This window comes from Manis pentadactyla, chromosome 18 (assembly GCF_030020395.1).
Source record: "Manis pentadactyla isolate mManPen7 chromosome 18, mManPen7.hap1, whole genome shotgun sequence".
Classification (NCBI taxonomy): Eukaryota; Metazoa; Chordata; class Mammalia; order Pholidota; family Manidae; genus Manis; species Manis pentadactyla.
The window spans coordinates 24,291,811-24,318,670 of NC_080036.1; the positions used below are offsets into that span (position 1 = coordinate 24,291,811).

General features: G+C 40.1%; 1 protein-coding gene across 12 annotated transcripts in view; it reads left to right on the forward strand.

Moving 5' to 3' along the window:
* AKAP13 (A-kinase anchoring protein 13) overlaps window positions 1-26,860 on the forward strand; it is a 291,383-nt gene that overhangs the window by 177,626 nt on the left and 86,897 nt on the right. The window contains exon 1 of one of the 12 annotated variants that reach the window (XM_036931896.2): window positions 13,135-13,941. The exons of the other annotated variants lie outside the window; for them this stretch is intronic. Coding sequence (XP_036787791.2) covers window positions 13,861-13,941 — 81 coding nt within the window. The 5' untranslated portion in view covers window positions 13,135-13,860. Of the gene's footprint in view, window positions 1-13,134; window positions 13,942-26,860 lie in introns of those variants that run through there. 12 annotated transcript variants of the gene reach the window in all.

Genomic DNA, 26,860 nt, shown 5'->3' on the forward strand with positions numbered 1-26,860 from the left:
TGTGTGCCCTAAAGATTGAAATTTAATGAAAGTAGTGTTTATTTCGTTAGTGACACTGTGTGTGAAAATCCTTTTGTGTTTGCTTTTTCTAAAACTGTGTGCTTGGCAGTGAAGAATATAATGACTACTGATATGGGTTAGTAACACTGCCTTGACTTGTGGCCCATCACTACAAATGTCAATACAGTAAAAGGGCACATAACATCTTACCATTACGGTGAAAATTGGTTTGACCCCAGAGATGCCCTGAAAAAGTTGGTGGAACCCTCAGGGTTTTGCAGACTACACCCTGAGAACCACTGCTCTTGCTCGTGTTTTTGATGCTTGCCAAAAGCAAATTAAATAGTTCTTCAGTTGTTAAGCTTTGTGGGGCGACATACGCGGACTTCACAATCCGGCTTCTCAGGTTATTTGCACAGTATGCGTTCCAGCCCGCAGTCCAGCTGCCAGCCCCGCACACTCCCTCTTTTCCATTTCAGTTGATTGGTGTGGATGAGCTTTGGTATTCTGCACCTAAAATGCATGCTTGCAGTCTCCCTGGAACGCTTTCATTCTTTACGGCCCTTCTCAGATGCCCCGTGTTGTCCTGAACTACACTGTCCACTCTCCCTTCTGCATACTGTTCCCTCTCCCCACCCCAGAGCTCTGAGCTGCAGAACCCCGAGTGCTGCATGGGGAGCCCTGCTGCCTCTGGCCAGTGACTACCCAAGCCCTGTTTTTGTGCTGAATATCTTGAAAAAAAAAAAAAAGGAACACAGGAAGAACTGCATCAACACTGATTTCTAGTTGACAGTTTTCTGTACTACTTACTTCAACGAACTTTACATATAGTGTTTTTACTTAATCCATTTATTAATTTCTGTCCTTCAAAGTACTGATACCCTTTAGTTTACTTTCTTTTAAAATCCTACTAGTTTACTTTCTCTTAAAATCCTATTTTCTGTTTCCATAGCAAATATACTTGGAGCTTTAAGTTTTGCTAATTGATGCTAATAATCAGTGTAGCAGGACTTGCTAATAAAAGTCAGGTGGAGAAGAGGACGCTCCTCACTGAATACCTGTTACTTAGGATTGAACCAAGAAGAGTGGCCCATCTTTCTGTCTGTATAGAATTTGGATAGTTACCTTTGTAGTGAAACAGAACAGATCGAAAGCATGTTCCGGTTCATCAGTGTGAGTGAGAATTGGAGGCACAGAGCCATTAGAATTCAGAGCCAGGAAAGCTCTACTTGTGTGGAAGAAAGATAGTAACAGTGAGCCATATTGAATACGGCTGTGCTCCTTTGAAGACTGCTAATGCTTATAGCATCCTATATATGCAAGGCAGAAGAGAGGCGTTAGTAATAGTCTGATAGATTTAAGTTGGAGGGATAGAGGAAAGGCCAGGGGGTAGCCCTCTAAATACTTTCTCATCGTAACTGTTACTTAAACTGTCCCATGGGTTATCTGATTTCCCTAATAATTCCCCATTTTGTGTAAAGTGTATATTCTTAGAGTTTTACTGGAAACAGTATTCTTTTTTCAGGTTTTGCATTCAGACCATTCACATTAGTAACAGAAAGAGACATCTGCACATTTTAAAAGGCACTAGCATATTAGTGGGTTAATTGTTATGAACAAATGGAATAAATAATACTCTGAAAATCAATATGTATTTAGTCAGATCTCCAGAATGGATGATCTTACAGAACCTACTAAACTATCATTTCTATTTCATAAAAGCATTCAGGGTAGGCAGAGAAATTCTTCCACTTGGTGATTAATTTCTGATATGTCCTGGTTATTGATAAGGTCTAACTTGTGCCATTTTTTTATAGTGAGCAGAGATGCCCTTTTCTCTAGTGCATACTCGGTATCAAAAATCTGTGGGTTATTTAAATTTATGAATAAAGGAGCCTGTTAACCTAGATTGCTTGCCCTGAGGATGGGTCACCTTACCTCAAAGATCCTCTTCAGACAGAGAGATGAATATTTATTCTTTCACTCAGGAACCATTTGTTGAATGCTAAGGCCAAGAACCTATAGGAAATCCAAAGACGTAACTCCAAGACAGTTGTGCAGGAGGTACCCAGATACCTGTGGGAATCAGTGGATGCCTAAGTGTGACAGGAGTGCTAGTGCAGCTCTCCTAGAGATAAAGAAAGGGCAGGCCATTTTGTTGACGGAGGTGCTGAGTGGAGGCAGCACAGATATGGCGTTTGAAGGGCTTTGCATAGATGGAAGAGAACATGAAGCCAGAATCCAGGTATAAAATCTGGTCAGAGCACAGTAAGTTGACCTGCGTGACTGCAGGAGAAGAGTGTTCCAAGGAGAGGGGAGAGAAAAGTCCAGAGAGACTGTCAGGGGGCTCGGCTTTTCTCCCAGAGTCACCTCTTGGAGCCAAATGCTCTTTATCCCAGTGGGTCACTGGTATTTCAGTCTCCTGGGTGGGGACTGTTCAGGGACACTGTCAGTTCAGACCAAATTAGGTGCTTGGGGATTGGCCAGGAAAAAAAATCTATAAATACCAGTCTTCTTTCCCTTTGCCTCAGATGAAGGGGCCTTTTCTTTTTCCAAGGCTAACTTCTTCATCTGGGTTCCCAGTCCTATCTTCACCTTTTTAAATTACTACTTTTTCATAAAACAGCTTGGCATTCAGGTGCTCAGTAGCTCCTGGAGTCTTAGCTTCTGGGGAAGCTACCCACCTTCTCCACTTAGCAGAGGAAAGAACACTTAACCTTTCCCTCTCTCTGCTTTCTTGTCCCTTGACACAGAGTATTTTCAAAGGGAACATGATAGTCTAGTTCAAAGCAAAGGTGTTCAGTTCATTCAGTTGTAACTTGAGCCAGAATTGATCAGTTACTTGGTTTTCTCTTACTCGTAGGCTGACTTAAATACTCTTTTACTAAAAAAGAAGGCAAAAAGGTAATGATAATAAAATAAAAATATCACAAGAACTAGCACTTACATAGTACTCGCACCACAGGCACTCTACAAAATACTTTACATGTATTAGTTCATTTAATGCTTGTAACCTTTTTCTTTTATTATTTGCCTTTATTACTTTATGCCCATTTTACACGCAAAAGGCTAAGGAACAGAAAGTTTGTGTAACTTCCCCAAGGCATTCTGGCTCCAGAGTACGTCCTCTTAGCCCCTGTGCTGGAGTCACGAGCCCGTCAGTTATGCTTTCACTTCCGGGGTGCCTATGGTGCACGACAGCTCTGCCTGAGTATATTTAAGTAAAGGGGCATTTCTCCCCATCTCTTCTAACATGTTTATGGTACCAACTCTTCCAAGATGAATTCTCACAGTTTAATTAGAGGTAAACAGTTATGTTGTACTTCTCTAAAATTTTTCAGAACAGTACAAAATACCTGTTCTGGTTGAATCAGGTGATCGGATACAAGCTCCAAATAGTCTGTAAATGAGCAGAATCCGATTTACTCTTTTGGGGATGAATGAATGCCAAAATCAATCTGGTGACAGTGTTAAAAAGTAGGTTTTTTTCCTGAAGACTTTTTTCTCTTTTCCCTTTGCTTTGTCTTGTGGACAATTGATAAAAAGAGCAAGTTACACCCCTACAGTTTTGGGGAGGCATGACTGTACAGTGGTGTGTGTTTGCTTGGAGGGATGAGGGAAGTCTTCACGGGAAGCTGAATCATTTCTTGGCTTGTCCGACTGTGTGACTCTGCTAGAGCTATTCTTTTTGCCATGAAGGGAAAAATAAGAACAGAAATCAAGTAATTTCCTAAAGTATTGTATTTTCATCTTATTTGGGATTCAACATTTCCTAAGGGTTATTCTGAACACGAGTTTTCATGTCTGGCTTATCCTTTAAATTCACAGTACTCACCTTTTGTATGTGTGTATACTTGACAACACTTGTTTAAAACTAAACCTGGTCGCCATTGGAAGAGCCTTAGGATTAGGATTGTGGTAAGCAGTGAGCACATAATCAGTTAGTCATCTGGCCTTGGGGTGTCTAGTACTTGCACTCTGAGAGAAATTGAAGAATGCCTGTTGCCTTAAGGACTTTGCCATCTACTTGGAGTCACATCAGAGTATAGCATCAAGAAACAATACAGGAGAGAACACCATAAAGTGAGAGCATCAGGGTCTGAGGACTTCATAGTTCAAAGGACAGGGTTATAGACTAGGTAGAGAGCTTAATGAGAAACTGGGATTTGAAGGGTGCATTTTGGCTAAGGTGGAGAGACAAGGTAGGGAATTCCAGAAATCATGATGGTCCTAAAGGCCAGGGGCACTGAAGCAGAAGTCCTAATTGTGGAACCTCGAGAACCAACCATATGCGTATCTTGAGGAATAGTAGCAAATGTGATTGGATAACGATCACGGGGCAGTGTGATGTCCCGACAAGGGAGCCGGGACTTGAGACTGAAGCCTTCTGGGTATAGTTTTCCTGAGTTACAGCACCAGTCATACCACTTCTCTGCTCAGTCGTCTTTGCTGTCTCCCAGTTGGCTCTAAATAGAGTCTGAACATTTTAGCATGACATCATATGCTTTCCTAATCTAGGTAGGTAATTCTTTCCCAGGCTAATGTTATTGTACTTCCTTACAGGAATTTTTAATGCATTTAACTAGACAGCTTTAGTCCTCCGTCCTACCTGCCGCTCAGCAACATCTGTACCTTCACTCACTCTTGACAGGCAGTGCCCACCTCCTTCCTCCCATTTTCTCTTTTGGTCCCTTTATGTTAACCACCACCGTCAGGAAATTTTTCTGCCTAATCAGTTCAGCTGGAGATCCTCTTTCCTTTGCTGAAATCTGCATATCATTTGCCCCACCATGCTGTTTATATTTCATACCATTGCCCCTGCTGTGTTTCCTTGAGGTACAGGAATGTCTCACCCATCTTTATACCTCTCATAACACCCTGCAGAGCACCATACTGCAGCAGGCATTTAAATATTTGTCTGGATAAATAAATTTGGCTAGTATTCACTAGTTCACTCCTAACTGGCCATGACGTGCTGGCGGTGACAAAATTCCATGAGGAAATTCTGATCAGTAAATGTCAGTGTTGCTTCCCTTGATCTCATTGCCTTTGTCTTATAGAATGAGGGTTGTTCTTATTTCCATCGTGAACATAGGGAAAGGGGGTTTCTTCCTTGTTGGCTGTTCCCGTCTTTTCCCATTCCTTTGCAAAAACACTGGCCGCCCCACTTCCCTCCTCTAGCTGTTATGAGACTTTTGACCAAGACAGCAGTGTGTGAACGCGAGTGTTCTCTTCTGGTCTCTATGACAGAATCTCTTGGAAAAAATGGAAAGTACATAAAAGAGCTGGCACACCCGTTGCATAGAATTCACTTCATGTTTATGTCCCTTTTTTCTGTTAATGCTTCATTTGCTTCTCAGAGTGTTTTTTACAATCTAAAGTATTTATTACCAGGTTAGCAATCCCTACAGCAACCATTATATGAAGATTCGCTAAGGTACTTTCTGTAAAGGAGAAAGAAAGTGGCCTTAAGAAAAAACTAGAACAAGTTGAGTGTCAGAGCGAGCTGAAATGTTCCCCTGAGAAATGGCAGAACATTTAAGTCCAGCTCCATTGCTCTTCTCCACCGGAACCACCGTCACCGAGATCCACAAAGAACTTGAACAGCAAAGCCTAGGTCTTTTACCAGGCAGACTCACTCAGATCTGCCCGACCGTCCCACAGCATTGGCACTGCTTACCATTCATTCTTTGAAATATTCCCTTCCTTTAGTTTTTGTGATGTCACGTCTGCGTGTTGATCCCCAAATCTGAATGCCCAGTCCCAACTATCCTCCTGAGCTCTGGGTACACACATTCTCTTACCTGCCGTGGCTCTGCCCTGTTACCTCTGAGATACTCTCACATTCACCAAGTCCCAAACCAATCCCATCATCTCGTCTCTTCCCGCCACCTACTTGTGTTCCCTTCCACCGTTTATCTAGTTGCCCAGGGCAGAATCTTAGCCAAACATGACCCTTCTTTTCCCTCATCCTCCCACCTGGAAGCCTGTTAAATATCTTTGAACTCTCAGTTTCTTGTTCTCTACTTTCATCACCTGACTTTAAGCTACCATCATCTTTCATCCAACTTCGAAACAGCTTTGTAACTAATATCCCTACCTGTCTTGTTACCTGTTTATGGAGGACCCTCTAGACAAGAAAAATGTTTGAAATATAGAACTGATCATGCTTTGCCCTTGCTAACAACCTTCTAAAGGCTTGTTCTATTGCAGCGATTCAGACTTGTGAATATAAATAGCATGTTCATCTGGAACCAGTCTCTTTCTGCTCCCCAGGTCCCATCCTTTGCCATTGGTTCTTTCTTGCCTCAGGATCTTAGCACTCAGTCCTCTGCCTGAACCTATACACAAACTCAGTCTCTGTCTAGCTTTCCTTCCTCCGTCTCCCTACACCACCATACACACATACACACCTTTTGCCTACTTAATTCCTACTCATCCATCAGGTCTCAGATTAGTCAGCCTTTCCTCAGCAGGCCTTTTCTGGACCTGAGAATGTGTTAAATCTAAAGGCAAATGTTCCTTCATACACCATGATTGCTCTGTTATAATATGTCTCACACATTATTGTAACTTGCTGTCTGGTTCACTGCTGTATCTTCAGTGCCAAACATAGGTGTTCAATAAACATTCATCTAATGACTGAACCAACTTCATTTACTGAAAAGCATGTTGAAGATTTAGGACAGTGACATGTGAAGTTGTAGTAGACAATCAGTAATATTTTGAATTTTCCATGTGGACTTTCTTAGTTGTTTAAATTATTATGATAACAAATTTGCCATTCTTAGCATTCCAGGGTTTTCAAATACCAATGTATTTTAAAGCCATATTCTTTGGGAGAATTTGAAAATTCAATTTAAAAAATGAAATGTTTTACAAAATACCTAGTATACTTTAAATAGGAGCAATTTATTGTTTGTCAGTTATATCTCAGTAATGCTGCTTTACAGTTATTTAAGTGATAAGCAAAAGAATATTTTTCAAGGTCTAGATTACCGTCTGAAATATAAGTTAAGAACAAAAGGTTAGCCTGAATCCTACACTTTCTGCACTTGCAAATGTATATACAAGTATTTGGGTGGAGAAAATGACAAAATTCATCTGAATTGACTTGGAAGTGATAGAGTTAATATGTTTAAAGATAAGAAAATGTGGAGGGAATATATCCTTTTTACCTTTAATGCCTAGGGAGGACAGCGGTGCCATTACTAAGTTATTTTACTCAACTAAAAGTTTGCAGTTAAAGGATTTGTGAAGTTGGTAAGATTTCTATGTATAAGAAGACATGCTTGTAGCATACCATTATGAAGAAAAAAATTAGAGTAGCTTTTGTTTGTCTCGTGATGCTGTCATAATGGTCATGCTAAAAATAAAAGTTGCTAGAAGATCGAGAAGTAACAGTAAATATAGTTTATAGTTGATTAGAAATGACAGTCTTCGGGATCTGATTTCAAATAGAGTATATGACCATCCGGAAAAGTGATTTTCAAACTGGTGCACTGCCTGGGTGGTGTCTCTTTTCCCAGTAGGGTTACCAGATAGGTTGTATGGGAAAACACCACAGATCTAGTGTGTCTTCATTTCAGCAAGAAATTTTACAGATTGTTCCATACTGTATAGAGGATGAAGATACATGACTCAAGGTTCAGTTTACTTTGTAACTTACGGAAAAGCACTTGATCCAGAGTGCTGGTTAATGGGTTGACACCCTTCCAGGGGAGGCTTTTGATGGTGTCCCTCTGGGTCTGCACGGGTAGACTTGCTCATCAGGGTTAGAGACAGCACAGAGTTCGGAGGAACAGCTGTTACTTCAGTGGCAGAATCTAGATTTTTAGCAAGCTCTTTTTGGGCTAAAATGATAAACTTCAAACAAATGAGAGAGTTTAGCAGGGAAAGATGTGAGGTGGGTTTTAAAATAAAATCAGATTATAGTATGGAAGAGATGTGTTTTGACTTAAGTCAAACTGAAAAAAGATAGGGAAGGTGAGCGTATTTCGCCATAAGCTATCCTTCTAGCAGTGTGGTATTAGGAAAGCCAGTTTGATCTTAATTGTCTCCATATGCTCAATTTTAAGGATTTTATTTTGGTGTCCACATCACCAGAAGGACACCGACTAGCCAGAGAGTCCTCAGGCAGGTCTCTTGGTTCTGGAGGAGAGGTTGTAGATATCACAATCCAGAAGAAAAGCTTTGAGGGGGGCGGTGTAGTCATGATGGATGTGTTTAAATACTTGAAATGCTGCTGTGAGAAATAACTCGTTTGTCCCACGGAGAATCACTAGGATCAGTATACCCATTCATTCTAAAGAAGACCCAGATAATAGCTGTCAGTATCCAGAAATGTTTCAGTCTCTGTGTTGGATGTGTTCAGTCTGATTTTTGTAACATATTACTGTAGCGAGAAGTTGTTAAACTGGATTGCCAAGTATTAAAACATTGACAAAGAAGTTGACTCAGTATAATGTAATGACAGTTTCTACCAGTACTTTTTAAAATGAGGTACCATTTGTTATTTTTTATTAAGTAGAACATCCTTTGGCATTTGTGTAAATTCAAATATAAGAATATTGATGATATGAGTAGTGAATTCAAAGTTTCCTTTCCTCAAATTTTAATTTATATTTTCTCCATGATAGTTTCATTTCTTTTAACTTGGGGGATACTCAAGCCAAAATAAAATGTATAGTGAAAAGAAAGATTTACAGAATTGCATTTAATGCAAACTCATTTTGTTACCTGTGTGACCTTATACAACTGACTTAAACTCTCAGTTACTTTTCCTCATCTGGAAAATAGCAACTTTATAGCTTTTTATGATGAATGAGTGTAATCATACATGTGGAAGCCCCTGGCAAACAGGAAGTACTCAGTAAATGTTGTTGTTATTAATAAATCTTGCCCCAGAAGTCCTGTTGAAGAGATTCAAGTATCCTACTTTTCCAACTGTAATTATGATTCTGCAATCTCCCTTTCTTCTCTCCTTCCTCCTTTTATTTCACCAAGCTGTTGGTTATTTTAGGAAAATTTAACACTTTTGTGTTTGTTCCATGAGCCCTATTTCCCATGAGGAGCACAAATTTGTGAAGAGACATTTTTAAAGCTTTGTTTTTTCTTATATTTTTCCATCTTAATTTCTTTTTGCTTTGTCACTGTTACATTTTTTTGAAGTATAGGTGACATATACACTATTATATTGGTTTCAGGTGTACGACATAGTGATTTGACAACTATATACATTACAAAATGCTCACTAGGGTTAAGTTTAGTTACTATTTGTCATCATACAAAATTACTGCAATGTTATTGATTGTATTCCCTTTGCTGTACTTCCAACCCTGTGACTTAATTTTTTACTTGGAAGTTTGTGCCCATCCCCAGTTTGAAAAGAACTTGCTGGTTGATGGCCCATGAGGCCTTCCCCTTCTCCCTCTCCTTCACTCTTAACCTTCTTGGGTCCTCTGAATCTGTGAGTCATTCTGGTGGAGGTGGGGTGGGGGTGAGGGGCAGTAGGCCTCCTTCTCCTGGACCAGTAGTGCTTAAACACCTAAACTGAAATTAAAAAGGAAATCCTAGATGGAAACAATGCTTTTGTGGTCATTGTAAATAATTTCCTTCTTTCTCTTCTCAAATACTCAAACGTTTTATTTGTAGCAGTCTGTTATTCTAAGCATCCTGGAGTTGCTCAAGTGGACACTAAATGTTCTTATCTATCTATATTCTAGTAAATTTTGCCACCAACACATGTGTAACTCTGGATGACTCACTATGTTAAAGTTAGTGAGACCATGGATTAGTGAAAATTGTTAGTGTGGTAGACCTTCTTTTCCTTCTCATATCATGAAAAGTAGAGGTGGAAAATACAGTTATGCAAGAATATGCGTATTTATGCAAGTTTTGAGAGAATTTCTCAATTTCTTTTCTTCTCTCAATCTCCCCATATCCTATAAGCAGTATGGCAGGTGATAAAGGTTTCTCGGTCTCAGGCTGACAATATCAGATCAAGAAGAAAGTTCAGGTATGATCTTGTGTCCAGTTCCTCTTGTTTTTAAGCTCTGGAAACGTAGGTCATAGAGTCAAACTAATTATCTCACGTTGCTCAGTGGGCTAGTTGCACACCTAGGAATAGAAAGAACCCTTGATTTTCACCTGAGTACCTTGTGCTCCTGCAGAGACTAAAGTAATCACTTGTGGATCATTTAGCCAGTGCCCAGTCACCTGCTACTACTTTTATGTTCACTACGGGATTACGGGAAAATAGTAGCAGTAGACACCCTCTGATTTCCCCCAAATGGTCATTGGCCTTCAATACTCTGTGTAGCATAACCACTAGGTGGTGTCCTATTTCAGAAACTTTACTGTGGGATTGAGACCATTCTGCCCTGACTAGAACAAAAGGAGCCACCTGGAGTTGAGCCATAAGAGTACTTACATGATGAGTGTGGTGTTAGATCTCGCAATTAAATAGATCGAGAAAGTTTAATTCATGAACAGAAATGCAGTACTTAATTAAAATGCACAAAATATTTTTATACTTCATCTTTAAGAACATATTTTGAGCCTATTGTATGCAAGGACTAAAAGCACTGGTTCTGTGGAAGAATTTGAGATTCCTTGTTGTGGACAGAAAGTGGGATGCAGGACACAGAGAGAAGGGAAATACAATTAATCCTGTAAATAACTGCTGTTGTAAGGTTGTAAATAGTATGCATATTTTACTACGAGTTCCCAAAATTAAAGGAAAGGAGAAATAGTCTCAAATTGAAAATTCGTAGCGCTCAGCTCTGGTTTGGATATAAAATGATTGGTTGCTTTGTTTCAAAATTCTAACAGAATAGCTCTTCAGTGGTTCCAGATGTTTTTGATAAAAATTTGGCTTTACCGCAGCAGCAGCAAACGCACAGGACTGCAGACTGGTCCTCTGTGGAGAGTGCCGAGCAGACCTAGAGGCCAGAGCAAAACAGACTCTCTTTTTCTCCACCCGGAGCATTTGTTCTCCAAGAAGGAACAGGATTCCAAATCCTCTTAATTTGTTTGTGTGTGCAGAAAGAGTAGGAAACCCCAATTTCTAGCCTGTAACACAAAGCCAGCAGATCACTGGAAATGCAAAGGTTAATCTGTATGTCTCAGAGCAGTAATCTGGGCCATTTCAGGCAATTATATCATTTTGAAACAGGTTTCTGTCTAATTAGATAAACTTCTTGAGGACAGTGACCTTGTTATTTATTTCTTTTGTTTGCTTTTACTGCAAGGCGCAGAATATCCGTTAAATCAATATATATAGGTTATCTAATTTTAAGTCCGTAAGTTAAATGAAGTTGAGGGTAGAGGTTCTGTGGTGATTAAAGCACCCTGGTCCCTAGAGAAGTGCCTGGGAACCTTGGAAGCAGGAAACATTTGATTCTCATTAAAACAGAAAGGCTCGGCAGCTGCCAGGAATGAACCATATTGAGGGCAAGAGGGGAGGCGGGAGAGTTCTAGATTATAGCTTGGTGAAATTTCATACAAAAAAGATAGCAACTATCCATTTTTCCATATGCTAAAGCCTGAAGGAGCTTTCAGTCTGTGCCCTGTGGCACACAGTTGCAAAGTGGGTGTGGACCCCTGGCCAGGTTCCCACCCTTTTGGTGAGCCTAAACAGGAATTCTCTTTACAACTTTTTAATCTCTCTCTAATCATTTTGTTTCTGCTGTTTTCCATCGTCACTCAAATGAAAAGTGACTTCTGTTTCACTGTGCATGTTGGTAGCGTCACAGAGCCGAGGCTAGCTGTTGCACCTGGGGACGGGCAGAGCCAGCTGCCTTCCTGCCTGGACGACACCGCGCGGGGTAGGGCAGGAAAGGCTTGTTGCTGACAGGGTGGTGGCCCTGTGGGGCAGTAGTTGGTGGGCAAGGAAAGCGCTTACGTCCTAGGAGGTTTGCCACATTTCTCTTTTCTGGGCTGGTGGGCAGCTCGCATGCCTGGCTTGAGGAACTGGTGGCCCATCAGCCCTCCTGTGTGCCCTTTACAGTGCCTGGAAAATCCCATCACCAGCTCTGTTTGCAACATTGACAGAAATTTAGGTGCTAAATCTCTTTTCTTCCTTTGTGCTGTGGTTGTTTGAACCCCCTCGTGCATTCCCTCCAGGCCAGCCAAGGGGTCCTCTGGCCGCTTAGGGAGAAGCTCAGTTGCTGGATGCTCCTAAAAGGAGCAGGTCTTTTTATTTCTTCCTTTCTCCACTCTTTCCCCCCTTTGCTTTCCCTCAGTTTCTCCTCCTCTTTTCCCTCCCAAATCATTTACAACCCAAGTGAGAGAATGTCCCTAGTGAGAGAATACGTTCTGAAATGGTCTTCGCTGAGAATGTTGGGCCAGGGGGAGTAGTGGGGTCTCAGAAAGTAAGAAAACAGGCCTGTGAAGTAATAGAGCCCTGCGCAAGGCTCAGTGAATATGAGTGAGAGCATTGAAGGGGGAGAAGTCCAGTCAGGCCACCCTTCTTAGTGACTAAAATTATTGACACATGTCCCTGTTCATTCTACACCTTTCCTCCTGAATTCTTTAAAGCCCGGGAGTCACTCCCTCTCTCCTCTCCATCCTGCCTCCAAAAGCTGAACTCTGGATGATTTTGCAAACCTGTCAGACACTTTTGTAGCCACTAATAGATCCTAGAGATATAGCCCCTAACTGTTTGGCTGACATTTTTCTCACATTAAATCACTGGTTTGCGTTTGGCAGGGGGAGGCCGTGTGCGCCTTGGGTGGTTTCAGTTTTCTGTACTCGTGGAATAGATAAGTATACTGTACTTGCGTGGGGTGTTTAGGATGACTCCCCCCTCCTTCCTTACCATCCCGCCCTGACATCAAAGCGCTCGGGCTGCATCTTGCAGTGCCTGACAGAGCCTTTTTCACAGCGGACAGTGAGGAGGAGGAAGAGGAAGTGGGCTGGAAAAGGAGGCCTTGTTTTTCTCTTCTTCGTCTGTGGATGAATCATGTTCCCACCACTGCAATTAGGTTTTCGAATCGCCGAGGTTGCTGGTGCAGCGCCCAGAGGACAAATAGTGACGTTCTTGGGAGTGAGGGAAAGGGGGTGGCGAGGGGAAGGACTCGTGCCGGAGGAGGGAGGGAGAAGAGCAGGAGGAGTGGGCTGTCCTTATCCTTCTCTCTGCTGTCATTAGGTGTTTTCAGCTGGAATCAGAGCCAGGCCCTGCTGCCCTGGAGCGAGAGGCCGACTTTGAACAGAAACCCCAAGCTTCTACTTTTTCTTTCTTCTTTTTTTTCCCTATAAAGGAAAGATTGATTTTCTTTGTCTTTTGTCTTCATTGTTGTTTTGTTTTGTTTTATTTAGCAAGAACAGAATTTAATGAGAATTTTTTCATGTCATCCCTTTGAAATAGAGTCATCTTCCCTTTTTTTTCTTTCTCTTTTCCTGACAAAATACGTATTGAATTTTTATTTTCTGCTTTGGGTGTTTCCCCACGTGCATCGGCCATTATGCTTAGCCAGTTAATTCTTAATTTTTCTATTGGAGTTATCGCCAGTGATGGAGATGGTGTGTGCTTCTCCTTCAGGCAAGATCTGCCTAAGGTATAGCATCAGGAGGCATTTATTGTTTATATTATGAATTACAAATTCATCATTCCAGTGCTCTGAAGTCGCCTGAAAGTTCTCAGTTTGTTCAAGGAATTGGATTCGGCTTGGTTTCTTTTTAATTCACTTTTTGACCCTTTGAGGGTTTTATAGAGAGAGGAGTCTTGGAAGGCACAGCTCTCCTCCATCTCATGGTAAGAAATTTAGAACTCTGGACTTGCAGAAGCACACCCGTCCCCCAAGTTAATGGTGGGTACGTCTACTGCATTTTGTTCCTCTCTTCTGCGTTTGGACAAAAATGTATGAACGGCACAAGAGGCGCTATAGCCTGTGTGACATCTCCAAGGTGGACAGGACTGTGGACGTGGTGTTGCTGAAGGTAAGGGGCCACGCTTCGTACGTTCCAAAGCCCTCGGGCTCCTTTATCTGCTTGACTCCAATAACTGGACCCCTGGCGGCTCCATATGGGGAGAAAGGCTGGGAAGTGTGTGTAAACTATGGGGAAGAGGAGGGTGGAGTTGGTGATTTTAAGGTTCTTTAAGGAATATCTGAACAGAAACACTGGGGCTTCGGAATCAGCGTTGCTATTTGCTGTCATTTTCCTTGCTTTAAAGTGGATTCTTAAGCTTAGGAGAACATCATACTCTTAAAAATCAGAGGAAGAAATTTGCCTTCAGAGTTGCTCTTTGCTGCGATGTCTCTGTCTGTCCCGCTGTCCCTGTCATCCCTGGGCCCCCAGCCCCCATCTGCCTGGGTATCATTCTCTATAGGTCCCTCTCTCTGCCTCTGCCTCTCTCTCTCTCTCTCTCTTTTTTGTCTGAGTCTTTTCTATTTGTTGTTTCTGCGCTCACTCATAACTCTTTAGAGGTGCGATGGACAATGCCTGTTTCCTTTAGAAGGCTTCTGTAATCAGCCTGTTCATTAAAGTGACAGAGCAGCCCTTTGACTTGGTTTGACTGCTTTTCAGGTCTAGCCTCTGCCTGTGATAGCTGGATTTGTTTGTTTTCTCAGCATTTAGTGATGTTAAGTGTCTAAGCAGGATGGGAGCAGAGACTCTGAATAGCTAATTGCTCACAGAAGGCATCCTTAAATCTAAAATTAGTAAGAACTCCTCCAGCCATATGATGGGAGTCTGGGAATGTTGGACGACTCAAGGAGCACTTTTTGGAAATTCAGCAGTTTTCTGGCAAAGGCAGGGGAAATTGGAAACCAACCAAGTGCTTCACAGATGCCAAAAGAACTCCGGTGGCTGGGCTTATGAGGGTGGGTGAGGGTACGGAGGGGGGCGTCTGAGCCACATGGGACTCTATCACCTTGCTCAGTTATATAGTGAAGCTATTTTATTAATTTATTAATGCAGTTATTCCTTGAGACTCCTTTTTTTTTTTTTTTTCCATTTGTCCATTGAGGCAAAAAATGGGTTCAAAAGACTACACACAGAAGCCAGTGAGGGAAGTGCCTTGGGGCTGTGATTTGTGGCGGAGCGGCGGTGCCGTCTTCCCATGACCACTGTCAGGTGGTCGCGTGGCTTGCCAGGCCTAGGCTGAGAACATTTGGTAACGGGGCATTTTGAAATTGTTCCAAGATATTATTCATCTTAGTTTCTCTGAAATGTGATTTTTGTTATGAAATCGGTGATGTTTAAAAATTTTTATCTTCATATAATATATTTAGGAGAGTTTTTAGGACCTACATATGCTTGATTTTTTATTTTACCTGATGGGGGCCGGGGTGGGGGAGAGCAAAAGAAAGAAGGAAAAGAGGGGAAGAGGGCAGAACATCTCAGCCTAGATATCGTGAAGAGAGTATTGCACTTTTAAAGTAATGCTAAGATGCTGCCTGCTCTGGCTGGGCACGGGAGCTTCACTGGTCAGGTCAGATCACAGATTATTGGAGACTCAGAGTTGCTCTTTTGCAGTTTTAACAAAACACCCATACACATTATTTCACTGAGTCTTACAGTGCGATGTACTCATTGACCAACTGTTTTTCCCCATTTTTCAACTTAGTTTTTTTGAGCCGTAGTGAGGAGTATGAAGGATTTGAGTGACAAAGATGTGATTTTTTCATAAGGCCACAGCTAATAAAGGATATAATTTTTTAGATGAACTCATGTTTATATTCTTTTTTTGTACCATACTGCCTCCTACATAGTAAAAGTAGAGAAGACTTCACTCCTCAGAAAATAAGCATTTATTACAAATTAGTAAACACTAGGAATCCTGAAAACAATCTATTCCCAGTTTGAACCAAGTTAGTTAAGTTTGGTGTTAATTTCTTTGCTTTGGAGACAGAGGAGGAGGTGACACTGAAAGGCATGTGTCGAAACAGTGTGCTGACCCGCTTGATGCCAGTCACGGGGCTAAGTCCAAGGGGCGCACGGCTCTTTAAAACGCTCATACTGGGTAAAGACTCACAATACATAGAGAAATAAATAAGAAGTATTGTTGTAAGTGATTTGACAGAAATAAGTGATGTGCTGTGAAGGAAGAAACTTGGAAGACCTACTTTATGTAAAAGATCTTTCTGAGGTGCTGACATTTAAAAAAACTATCTCCAGAGGATAAGAAGATGCCAGCTATGCCAAAGGAAGGCGTTCTAGAAAGAATAAACAGCAAAAACAGAGGGCCTGAGATGGGGAAGCCCTGGCAGGGCTGTTATGGAGGGGAGCAGCCCGGGCAAGCGGGGCAGTGGTGGGGGGAGAGAGCTGGAGTCAAGAATGGGCCCGGGAGAAGCAGGGCCTGGACAGCTGTGGTGAGGAGATTGCTTTGTTTGGATACAGTACTTCTCAGTTTATGTTTTTAAAAGATCATTCTGGCGGTGTAGGAATCCGTTAGGCTGCCATTATGGTAATCCAGGCATGATAAAATGGTTTTGTGGTCTGAAGTAGGGAGAAGTGGATGGATGTGAGATACAGGCATTTAATTTTTACAGTCCTAGCGTTTGTATCATTTTACATATGGAAAAACAGATTCATATAGTCAGTAATTTTCCAAAAGCCTCACAGCTCATGTGTAATAGGTAATAGGATGCAACCCAGATCTGATTATTTTCAGAGTTCTTGTTTTTTTATTGCTATCCTAGACCTCCTGTTTGAGTCAACCAATTTCTTTTGTTACGTAAATATTTATATATCTCTCTCTCTATATGTTCATATGCATTTTTTTTAATCTTAGACTTTTCATATTAGAAAAAGTCTTAGGAGTTACCATGATCACTTCTTTTCCAGTGCAGGAAATTCTTTCTGTAACACTTAGGACAGATACATGATCTCATACGAATTCATTGGTCACACAGATTTTAGCAGATTTTCCCACAATTCTTTGTTTTAATCATTCATAAGTGTTCTCCAATCATCTGTCTTGAATTTCAGTATATTTTAATTGCTTTTTAAAAATAATCATATTGTGTGTATATACCACTTCATTTCTCAAGTGATCTTAAAAATGTTCTCACTTTACTTACATTCTGTGGAAATTTGCTTTTTTTTAATACTAAGGAATTTGTAACTTTTTCATCTGTTCACTGTATCTAAGCACTCAAAACAGTGTTTCTAATTCGTATTAGTGCTCAGTAAGTTTTGTTCATTGAATAAATCTTTTAAGATTTATATGTATGGATTCATAAGCATCATGTTATGTAAACTGTATTTAATGTACTGGTAAGGTCTGTATAAGAACACAGAGACGAAGTATGAGAATAATCACAAAATATAGATGGTGAGCCTGTTACATTGCTTTGGTATCCACACTACAGCTCCAGTCCCTCCCAGGGACGTGCTAATAATTCACCATAGATTAGCTTCAAAATTGTTGTGTACCCATGCTTTCTTCTGGCTTCTGCATTCTGATCTATTTCCTTTGACAATTCTGTAGAGTTAGCTTCATCGTTGCTCTTCTGCATCAAGGCCTTCTCTTTAAGATTTCCCTAAGGCTGGACACATTGGTCTTTATACTCAGATCAGCCCTTGCTTCCCATCATCAACCCTCAACATCCCTGAAATCTTACCTCCTTTTAAATTTTTTTCTAAATAATAAAAGCATGAGTTGATAGTATTCCTAGGTTACCCCTCGCCTTCTGCCCCTCAGCACCCCCACACATACCCATTCCTCTTCCTCACTATAGGACATTCCCTTGGTTATTCCCTCCCAATGCATAGATGACTTCTGGCTCTTATAAGCCATTGGTAACTGTGAAGCATGTGCTCAGAGTGGTGGATGGGAGGGTTTTAATTGTTGGCAGAGGCCTTTTGGTGTCAACACGCCCATTTTCCCCAACATCCTTCAAAAAGGTAGTACTGAGACTGCCAAGGTCAGTGAATGAGGGGAGCTTCCAGCTAACACAGTTCAGTAGCTAACTCATGAGCACCGAGTATCAGAGACTTACTGCAAAACTAGCATACCAAAAAGAAGGTGATGAGAATCTAGGATTAAGTGCTGACTTTTAGTCCAGGAGCCATTTCTGTTTTATTAACTTAACGACTTTGGGTACCTGGAAAAATATTGCATATTAATAACAGTATGATTCTTAATGTCACTGCTGGGTTTTTGAGAGCACGCCTTGTAACTAGTAGTTAAGAGTGTCTGATGAAGGTTAAAAGGTTTCCAACCATGTTTTGTGTGCATTGAATGGAAATGTTTGCAGAGCAAGGCAAACCCTGTCCCCAGTCATGATGTCTGGGCAGGCCACGTGATCTCATTACCCAAGGCTTAGAAGGAGTAGTTTGTTTTTAACTCTAGTGTCATTTTCCAGAGAAATGCACATCCTTCAGATTTGCGTGTTCTAAGACACTTCTGCATTGCATCAAACAAAAGACATAAGGAAGCTAAGGACTGAAGACAGCTACACATATCCGCAGTTATACTCTAATTCCCTGAAAAGACTTTGACTCAAGTGTTGGCTTCCATGTCCGGATGGTGGGTTTTGTTTCCTTTTGTTCAGCCTTGTAACTGACTGGATCTCCTGAGACAGTTGCAGAGGAAGTAAATATGAGCAGTGGCTGGGAAGGCTGGGTGTAACCATGAACTGTATTATTAGGATGTTCAGATATAAACAGCAGAAACACTGCCAAAAACAAAAGGCAGCTCCCTCTCCACTGAAAATATGTACAACTCTATTTTCAGACTGGTGGGAACACAACGCAGTGCAATTTAGATAACCACAAGGGGTCCCGGGCTTCATGGCAGGAATGAACGATTACCTGGATGGGTCCGACATTTCTTCTGAAGTAACTTCTGTTGTCCCGTGTTCCACGTGCTGTAACTCACCATAACTTCGAATGTTGAATATCTATAGTGTCCGTGATCTTGCTGTCATAGAGATACCATGGACAAAAGACTTAAGTTTTTGTTTTAGCTAAAGAATCATAAATGGAGTTAGAACCAGGAAGTAGATTTTGGTAATTTACCCTGTAAAAGATATTTAATGGATATTTAATGGCAAAGTCTGTTTTCCCTATTTCCAGCTACTTGCAAAACAAAATTTCTGAATCATCATGAACTATTCCCTCTCCTGCCCATTTGCTCAGCTGCTAATCCTATACTTTGTTAATAGCTCAAAGATTTCCAAAGGGCAAAAACTGAATAGAGGGGCCAATAATCATCCTGTCCTTTTTCTTTGGAGACTTAGATTATTAGCAGTCTCAACACTGTTGTTTTTTCTTCTGTCTCCTAATTTTGCTGGCAATGAGAATCTTTTGCCGAGCCTCCTAAGAGCCAATTGAGAAGAATGGTACTCCTACAGAGGACCAGCTTCTTATCTTAGATGTAAAAAACTCAGTCTTAGAGGTTACCTTTTGGAAAACAGACTAACACAAGAGCAGCGTATCACCATGTATGTACTTGGCCGATAGAAAACACTCAGAAAATGTTTCAAATGGAGCCACATAGTGTGGCCTTTAAGTTGTCTCATTGTGCGACTTAGAAAGAAACAGTGAAATTGTTGAAAAGTAGAACTGGGACTAGGGCAAATTTATCTGTCACATTGGTGATTCTGAAACAGGAAGAAGGAGGGAGGTATTTTGTAATCCCATTTTTATCTCCCCAGCAGCTTGCTTATGTAATAGGCATAACATTTTTCACACATGAATGTGATATGTTTGGTGTTTCTGTCACTGTATACAGGATGTGGCTGAAAATGCTAATACTTGTTTTGACATTCTTGTCATGTTCAGTATTTTTGGAGTTTGCCCTCTGGTTAATGGCGTTGACCGCATTTGGTGGCATCTGGCTCAGAATACCAGCTCGCTTCTGACTCTGTGGGCTGCCTGTCCACTTCTCTCTCAACAAGCATGCTTATCCCTAACTACTGCATGCTCATTTTGTGTTTATTGTGGGCAAATATACAGAACATAAAATTTCCCACATTTAGGTATTCAGTTCAGTCATATAAGCCATGTTCACGTTGTGTTGCAACTGTCAGCACTCTCCACCTCTAGAACATTTTCATCTTTGTAAACTGAAACTGCATGCCCATTAAGCAATAGCGCCCATTCGCGCCTTCCCCCCAGCCCCTGGAAACCACCATTCTGTTTTTTGTCTTTGTATTTGACTACTCTAGGTAACTTAGAAGTAAAATCATATAGGATTTGCCCTTTTGTAACTGGCTTATTTCACTGATGTCTTCAGGGCCAGTCCATGTTGTAGCATGCATTGGAGTTGCCTTCCTTTTTAAGGCTGAGTGATATTTTGTTGTAGGTGTATACCACATTTTGTTAATCCACTCATCAATCGAAGGACATTCAGATTATTCACACCTTCTGTCTGCTGTGAATATTGGTAAACAATATTTGTTTGAGTCCCAGCTTGTGAGTCTCCTGGGCACATACCCAGAGGTGGACTTGCTGGATGGTGTGTCAGTTCTGTGTCTGATTTTTAGAGGAGCCATCATACAGTTTCTGACAGCGTCTGCAGTGATTTACATTCCCACCAGCAATGCACAGAGGTGCCAGTTTCTCCAGCCTTTCTCTCAAGAGCCATAACTTTGTTCAACCATTTGGAAGGCATCTTTACACCTCTAACTCCACATAGTGAGATGGAATGAAATGCATGATCATCATCTTTCCCTCTGGATTTCCCTTAGCTGATAAATTGTGGATTTTGGACTCATCTCTGTCTCCTGTTTCTGTGGATTCTGCCCTTAGTACTAACTTACTAATCTGCTGCTGCTTCTGTGTCCAAAAACATCTCAGTCTGGGTGCACGCTGTTGAGACTAGTCCAGTTCAGCCCCTCCTCTCTGGTCTTTGCATCCCAGATGCCCCAGGCTTCCCTCCTCCCCACTATCCCATTGTGTTGCTTCTAGAGTTCTCCTCTTAATATAACACTGATCTTCTCATTCCTTTGCTTATGCAATTGGGGGTTCCCCCTTTGCTAGAAGATAAAGCCTAGATTTATTGTGGCCAAATGGCCTACCGTTCTTTCCTCAGTTTATACTTCTGTACACCTTTGGGCTTTTTGTACTTCTCGGAAACATCTAAGGAAAAGGCCTCTGATCTGGCTTATAAAGGTCCCAGAACCTCTGAAAAGATTTCACATGCATGTTTGCGGGAAAGGTTCCACGGCTTCTCTCAGATTCTTGAAGGGGTCTGTGCCACCGAAGGCTCCGAACTCCAGCTCTGAAGTGTCCTAACGCTTCGCTCACACTTTCTGTCACATGGTTGGAATTCCCTGCCTTTCTTTCTCTCTCTTAAGTACATTATTCCCTTTTAAGGCCTTCCTCATATACCAGCCTCTTTATTAAGCTTTCCCCAAATCTCTCGACCAGAAATCCTTTTTTTTTTTTTGGTACTGGGGGCTTCCTTACCTCTGTGAGTCTCGAGTACTCACGTACACTATTTCAGAGATGGATCCGTGTTTCCCACCCTATGGTCCATGATTTGTACAGTTATTTCGTTTCATCCGATAATCTGTAGACCCATATGATTATATATATCTGTCATCCTAGGATGTGGAGACAAATGTAACCCATGATATTTTAAATTGAAAAGACTTCCTCATAGTTTTAAGCTCTGGGACCTACTGTGCAAATTGTCATGAGGATCACATCTTACTCATCTTTCTGTCAGTCGCTCTCTGTGCCTGGACGCTGCTTCTGGCCCGAGTGGGTATGGGCGCTCCCTTTAAATGCTTACTGGCTGGCTGTGCGGATGGATCCATGGGTAGCTGAAAGCAAGATAACTTCAGCAGACTTTTTTTTTTTTTAATTAGGAAGCTTCTTTATGCTAGATTACCCCATCCTTTTCTGGTAAAGAAGTGTTGATACACCTGAAACCTGACTATTTTTCAACATAGATTTTACTTTTAAATATTTGTAAATGAATCCTAATTCAAAAGAGGGAACTGACTGAAACTGTTCATCATCCCCAGATTTGCTTGTTTCTTGTGTACTGAAAGATAGCCTTCTCAGCATCCTTGTTTATTAACTGTTAGTGATTGAAAACACAGGCTTTCAGACATAGACAACACCAAAAACAAACAAAAATCATTGCTTTCAATTTTAGCATTTTGGTGTTCAAAAAATTGGCACCAGTAATTCTATATTTTAGTTGGTTCATTTTGATAATACTGTATTTCCTAAATATTTCTTTCAAAATTAAACAGTGACTCTATTTTCTGTCATATCTTCACCAGAGATGTTAAATGTACTTTGCCAGACCTTTTCAGTTTGATATTGCTGTTAAAAATTGTTTAAACTATTGTTGAATTTCAAGGCAAAGAACAAGAAGAGATGCTTGGGATGGAGAAAAAGTGCTGGACTGAGAGAGGAGAACTAGCTCCTTACTGTTGCTGAATATTGTACATCCTTTGTGAAGTTTCTGTGCCTCCTTTAGCCTCTTCTAGTTTTTTTCTTCTAAATGAATCTGGTAAAAGAAGGCAGAGTGATTAATCCTAAATGCTCTTCCAACTTTTAGCTTTCTGTAAAATCACTGAAGATAATGAATTCAGAAATTTTTCTTTAAGCATCCACCATGAAGTATGCACATATACTGCTCATTGGGGCAGACCCGTGGAATGAAAGATGTGATTCTGTTCTCAAGAAGCTTACAGTCGTGAGCAGATAAAGTTGCCAGTGCAATATGATTAGGACCCAAAGACAATATCCCCAAATCTAGCCCAAGTCTGTGGCCTCCTCTCTAAAATGGCAGCATGCCTCCTCACAGGGCAGGAAAATGATTGAATCTAGGTGACAGTACTTTATAAACTTTATCATGGATCTAAAAATATAATGATATGTTTTACAGTTTTATTCTTATCTCACCTGTCTTATTAAAACTGTTATTTCCAAAGTTACCAGAAACCTCACAGTTGCCCAATTTAGTAACTTGTTTTTATTTTTTTATCAGTTTTGACTTCTCTACAGCAGTTCGCACTGTGGACCTGCCACCTTTTTTCAGCCCTCTGCTTCCTTAACTTCTATGAAACTCTCATCTTGAATTCTTCTGCTGCTTCTCCAAGGGTGTGGCAGTCTGACTTCTGAACTCTCAGAGCTGTGCAATGCCTTATATGAAGGGGAAGAGGAAAGTTGTTTTCTGGCCCAGTGTCTATGTGTCATTTGTGACCTGGCCAGAAATGTATGTAGCATTTAAAATATGGTTTGTCATTACAGTGTTCCATTCACTCCAATTCTGTGTCTGTTAATTACAGCACACATTATCCAAGTCAGCACACATTTGAGTGCCTACTGTGTGCAAGATGTTGCAGGCAGCTTATTAGCATTTTTATATCTGTCTCACATAAATCATGAGTTCTTTGAGGACAAGGTCTTTTACTTCTACTTTTAAGGCGTGACACAGTTGTGTTGATAGAAGGTATTCGATACATATTTTTAAATAGAAGAAAGGAAACATCTGAGAGTTATGAGCATTATGTCTTCATAATATGTTCCTTTCTTAGAAAGTAACCAATAGATGTAAAAATGTTTTCCATTTTAAAGAAAATATATAATCACATGAGATAACACCTCATGCCTTCTAGGATGGCTGCAATCAGACAGATGAGAACAATTACACGTATTAGCAAGGATGGAGAGAAATCAGAACACTCATACATTGCTGGTGGAAATGTTACATGGGTGCAACCACTTTGGAAAAGTTTGGCAGTTCCTCAAAATTTTAAACATGAAGTTCTCAAATGTTCCAGCAGTCCAAGTCCTAGTATATACCCACAAGAAATGAAAATGTGTTCACACAAAAACTTGTATATGAATTTTCATAGCATTATTCATAACAGCCAGAAAGTGAAAACAATCCAAATGTCCATCGACTGAAGAATAAATAAATAAAATGTGGGTATATCCATAGTGGAATTCATTGTTTTGCAGTAAAAAGAAAGAAGTACTGACACATGTTAACGATGTGGCTGAACCTTGAAAACATTTTGCTAAGTAAAAGAAGCCGGTCATAAAAGACCACATATTGTATGATTCCATTTATGTGAGATGTCCAGAGCAGGCAAACCAGAGAGACAGAAAGTTATTAATGATTGCCTAGAAGTGGGAGGCAGAGGCTGGGACGGGATGTGACTATGTTCTAAATTACATACTGATGATAGTTATGACTCTGTTAATATTCTAACCTCTTGAATGATACACTTAAATGGGTGAGTTTCAGAGTGTATGAATTACATTTCAATAAAGAAGTTAAAATGCAGAAATATATGCACACCCACACAGAATGCAGTGCATCCTGGATTGGATCCTGGAATAGGAAAGAACATTAGTGGGAAAACAAATGAAATCCAAATAGTCTGTAGTTTAATTAAAAGCAGTGTACATGCCAGTGTTGTTTTCTTAGTATTGACAAATGTACCTTGGTTATGTAAGGTCTTAACATGGAGAGGGGAGGGTATATGAGAAAACTGTACGGTCTTATAATCTTTCTGTCAGCCTAAAGTTACTACAAAATAAAAAATGTAACAAAACAAAAAGTAATATATGACCATTAAAAAAACTGGGAAACTACAGAAAGGTTTAAATGGATACTAGTTGTCTCTTCATGACCACTCAAGCATAACTACTCAATGAAACATGGAATCAGATTAGGGTTTTTTCACCACATAGGTGTGGTCATATTAAACTGTTTAAATTGTGTAATTACGATGGCATTCATGACAGGAGCATTTCCATCACTCCCAGAGTTGTCACCTGTCCCCTTACAGTCGATCACTAATATGCCTTCTCACCCTAGTTTTACCTTTTCTGAAATATATAAATGGAACCATACAGCTGGTAGTCTTTGTCTGGCTTTTTTTCTATTAGCATAATGATCTTGAGATTGTCTATGTCGTTTGTATCAGTAGTCTATTCAGTTATTTTGAGTCTGTTGCATTGTACAGATGTGCCACAGTTTGTTTATGCATTAAACTGCTGGTGGCAATTTCCTGTTTCCAGTTTGGGGCCATCATGAATTAAGCTGCTTTGTAAATTCTGGTGAAAGTCTTTGTGTGAAGATGTTTTTATTTTTCTTGGATTAATACCCATCACTGGGATTGTTGTGTTGTATGTAAGTGTATGTTTGACATTATAAGAAACTGCTAAACCGTTCTCTAAAGTGGCTGGACTATTTTGCATTCTCCCAGCAATGTATCAGTGTTCTAGTTGTTCCACATCTTTGTCAACACTTGGTATTTTAATACCAATAATTATTACACTCTAATTATTATACTTTAATACCAATAATTAGTCTTTCATTTTAACCATTTGGGTGGATGAGGACTGTTCCTACCTTGTGGTTTTAATTGGCTTTTTCCTGGTAATTAATGATATTGAGCATTTTTTCCTGGGCTTATTTGCCATTCATGTATTTTCTTTGATTAAATGTTTATTCAGGTCTTTTGACCCTTTTAAAAAAGCATGGTGTTTGTCTTATTATGTCATTGCAGGAGAGGTTTTTTTTGTTATTGCTTATTTATACTTCAGTATTCTGGCTACTAGTCCTTTAGTAGGATATATGTTTTGTAAATATTTTCTCCCAGTCTGTAGTTTGCCTTTTTATTTTCCTAACAGTGCCTTTTAAGGAGCAAATTTTTAAAATTTGATTTTAGTTGAAGTTACCAGTTTTTTCATGCTTCTTATGTGTGCTAAGAAATCTTTACCTAACCCAAGATTACAAAAAATATTTCCCTATGTTCTAAAAGTTATATAGCTTTAGCTTCCATATTTAACTGTATTTTGAGTTCATTTTTATAGATGATACAAGGTTTGAGATTTGGGGGAGATTTATTTCTTTGTTTGCATATAGACATCCAATTATTGCAGCATCATTTGTTCAAAAGGCCATTCTTTTCCTCACTGAAATATTTTGACATCTTTGTCAGAAGTCAACAAACCATATCTGGGAAGGTCAGTTTGTGGATTCTCTCATGCTCCAAAGATGTATATGTCTTCCTCAGCACCAGTACCATACTGGCTTTTTTAGTGTAGCTTTAATAGGTAAGGCTTGAAACCACATAGTGGTCAATTGGGAAGAAGTAACAACTTAATAATATTGAGTTTTCTGATCTATGAACATGGTGTCTCTATTTATTTAAGCCTGCTTTAATTCTTCTCAGCAGCATTCTGTAGTATTTAGGGTACAAGTCTTGCTTGCATTTGCTTAAATTTATGCCTAATAATTTTATATTTCTTGATGCTACTGTAATTGATAATGCTTTTTTCTTAATTTTAATGTTTAGTTGTTCACTGTTAATGTATAGAACTAGTATTGATTTTTTGTATATTGACTTTGTATCCTGCAGTTTTGCTAAAATCAAACTCATTTACTCTAGTTGCATTTTTGTAGATTCCTTAAAGTTTTCTACATAGACAATCATGCCATCTATGAAGAAAGTTTTACTTCTTTCCCTGTGCATTTTATTTCTTTTTTCTGCTTTACTGCATTGACTAGAACAGCCCATACAATCTCAAATAGAAGTGATGACAGTGGACATTCTTGCCTCATTCTCTATCTCAGAGTGAAAGCAGTTAATCTTTAACCATTAAATATGATGTTTAATTGTAGATTTTTTTATGGATGCCCTTTATTAAGCTTAGGAATTTTTTTTCTGTTTCTACTGTTCTCTGAGTTTTATCATGAATACACGTTGAATTTTGCCAAATTCTTTCCTGCATCTTTGATAATCATTAGATTATAATTTTTTTGGTCGGTTAATACATTGATTTTTCAAGTAGTGAACTAACGTTGCACCCCTGGGATGGTCTTGGCCATGATAAGTCTTTTTTTCTAGTTGGTTAATTCAGTTTCCTGATTTTTGTTCATGATTTTGGCATCTGTGTTCCTGAGGGATATTGATTTATCAGTTTT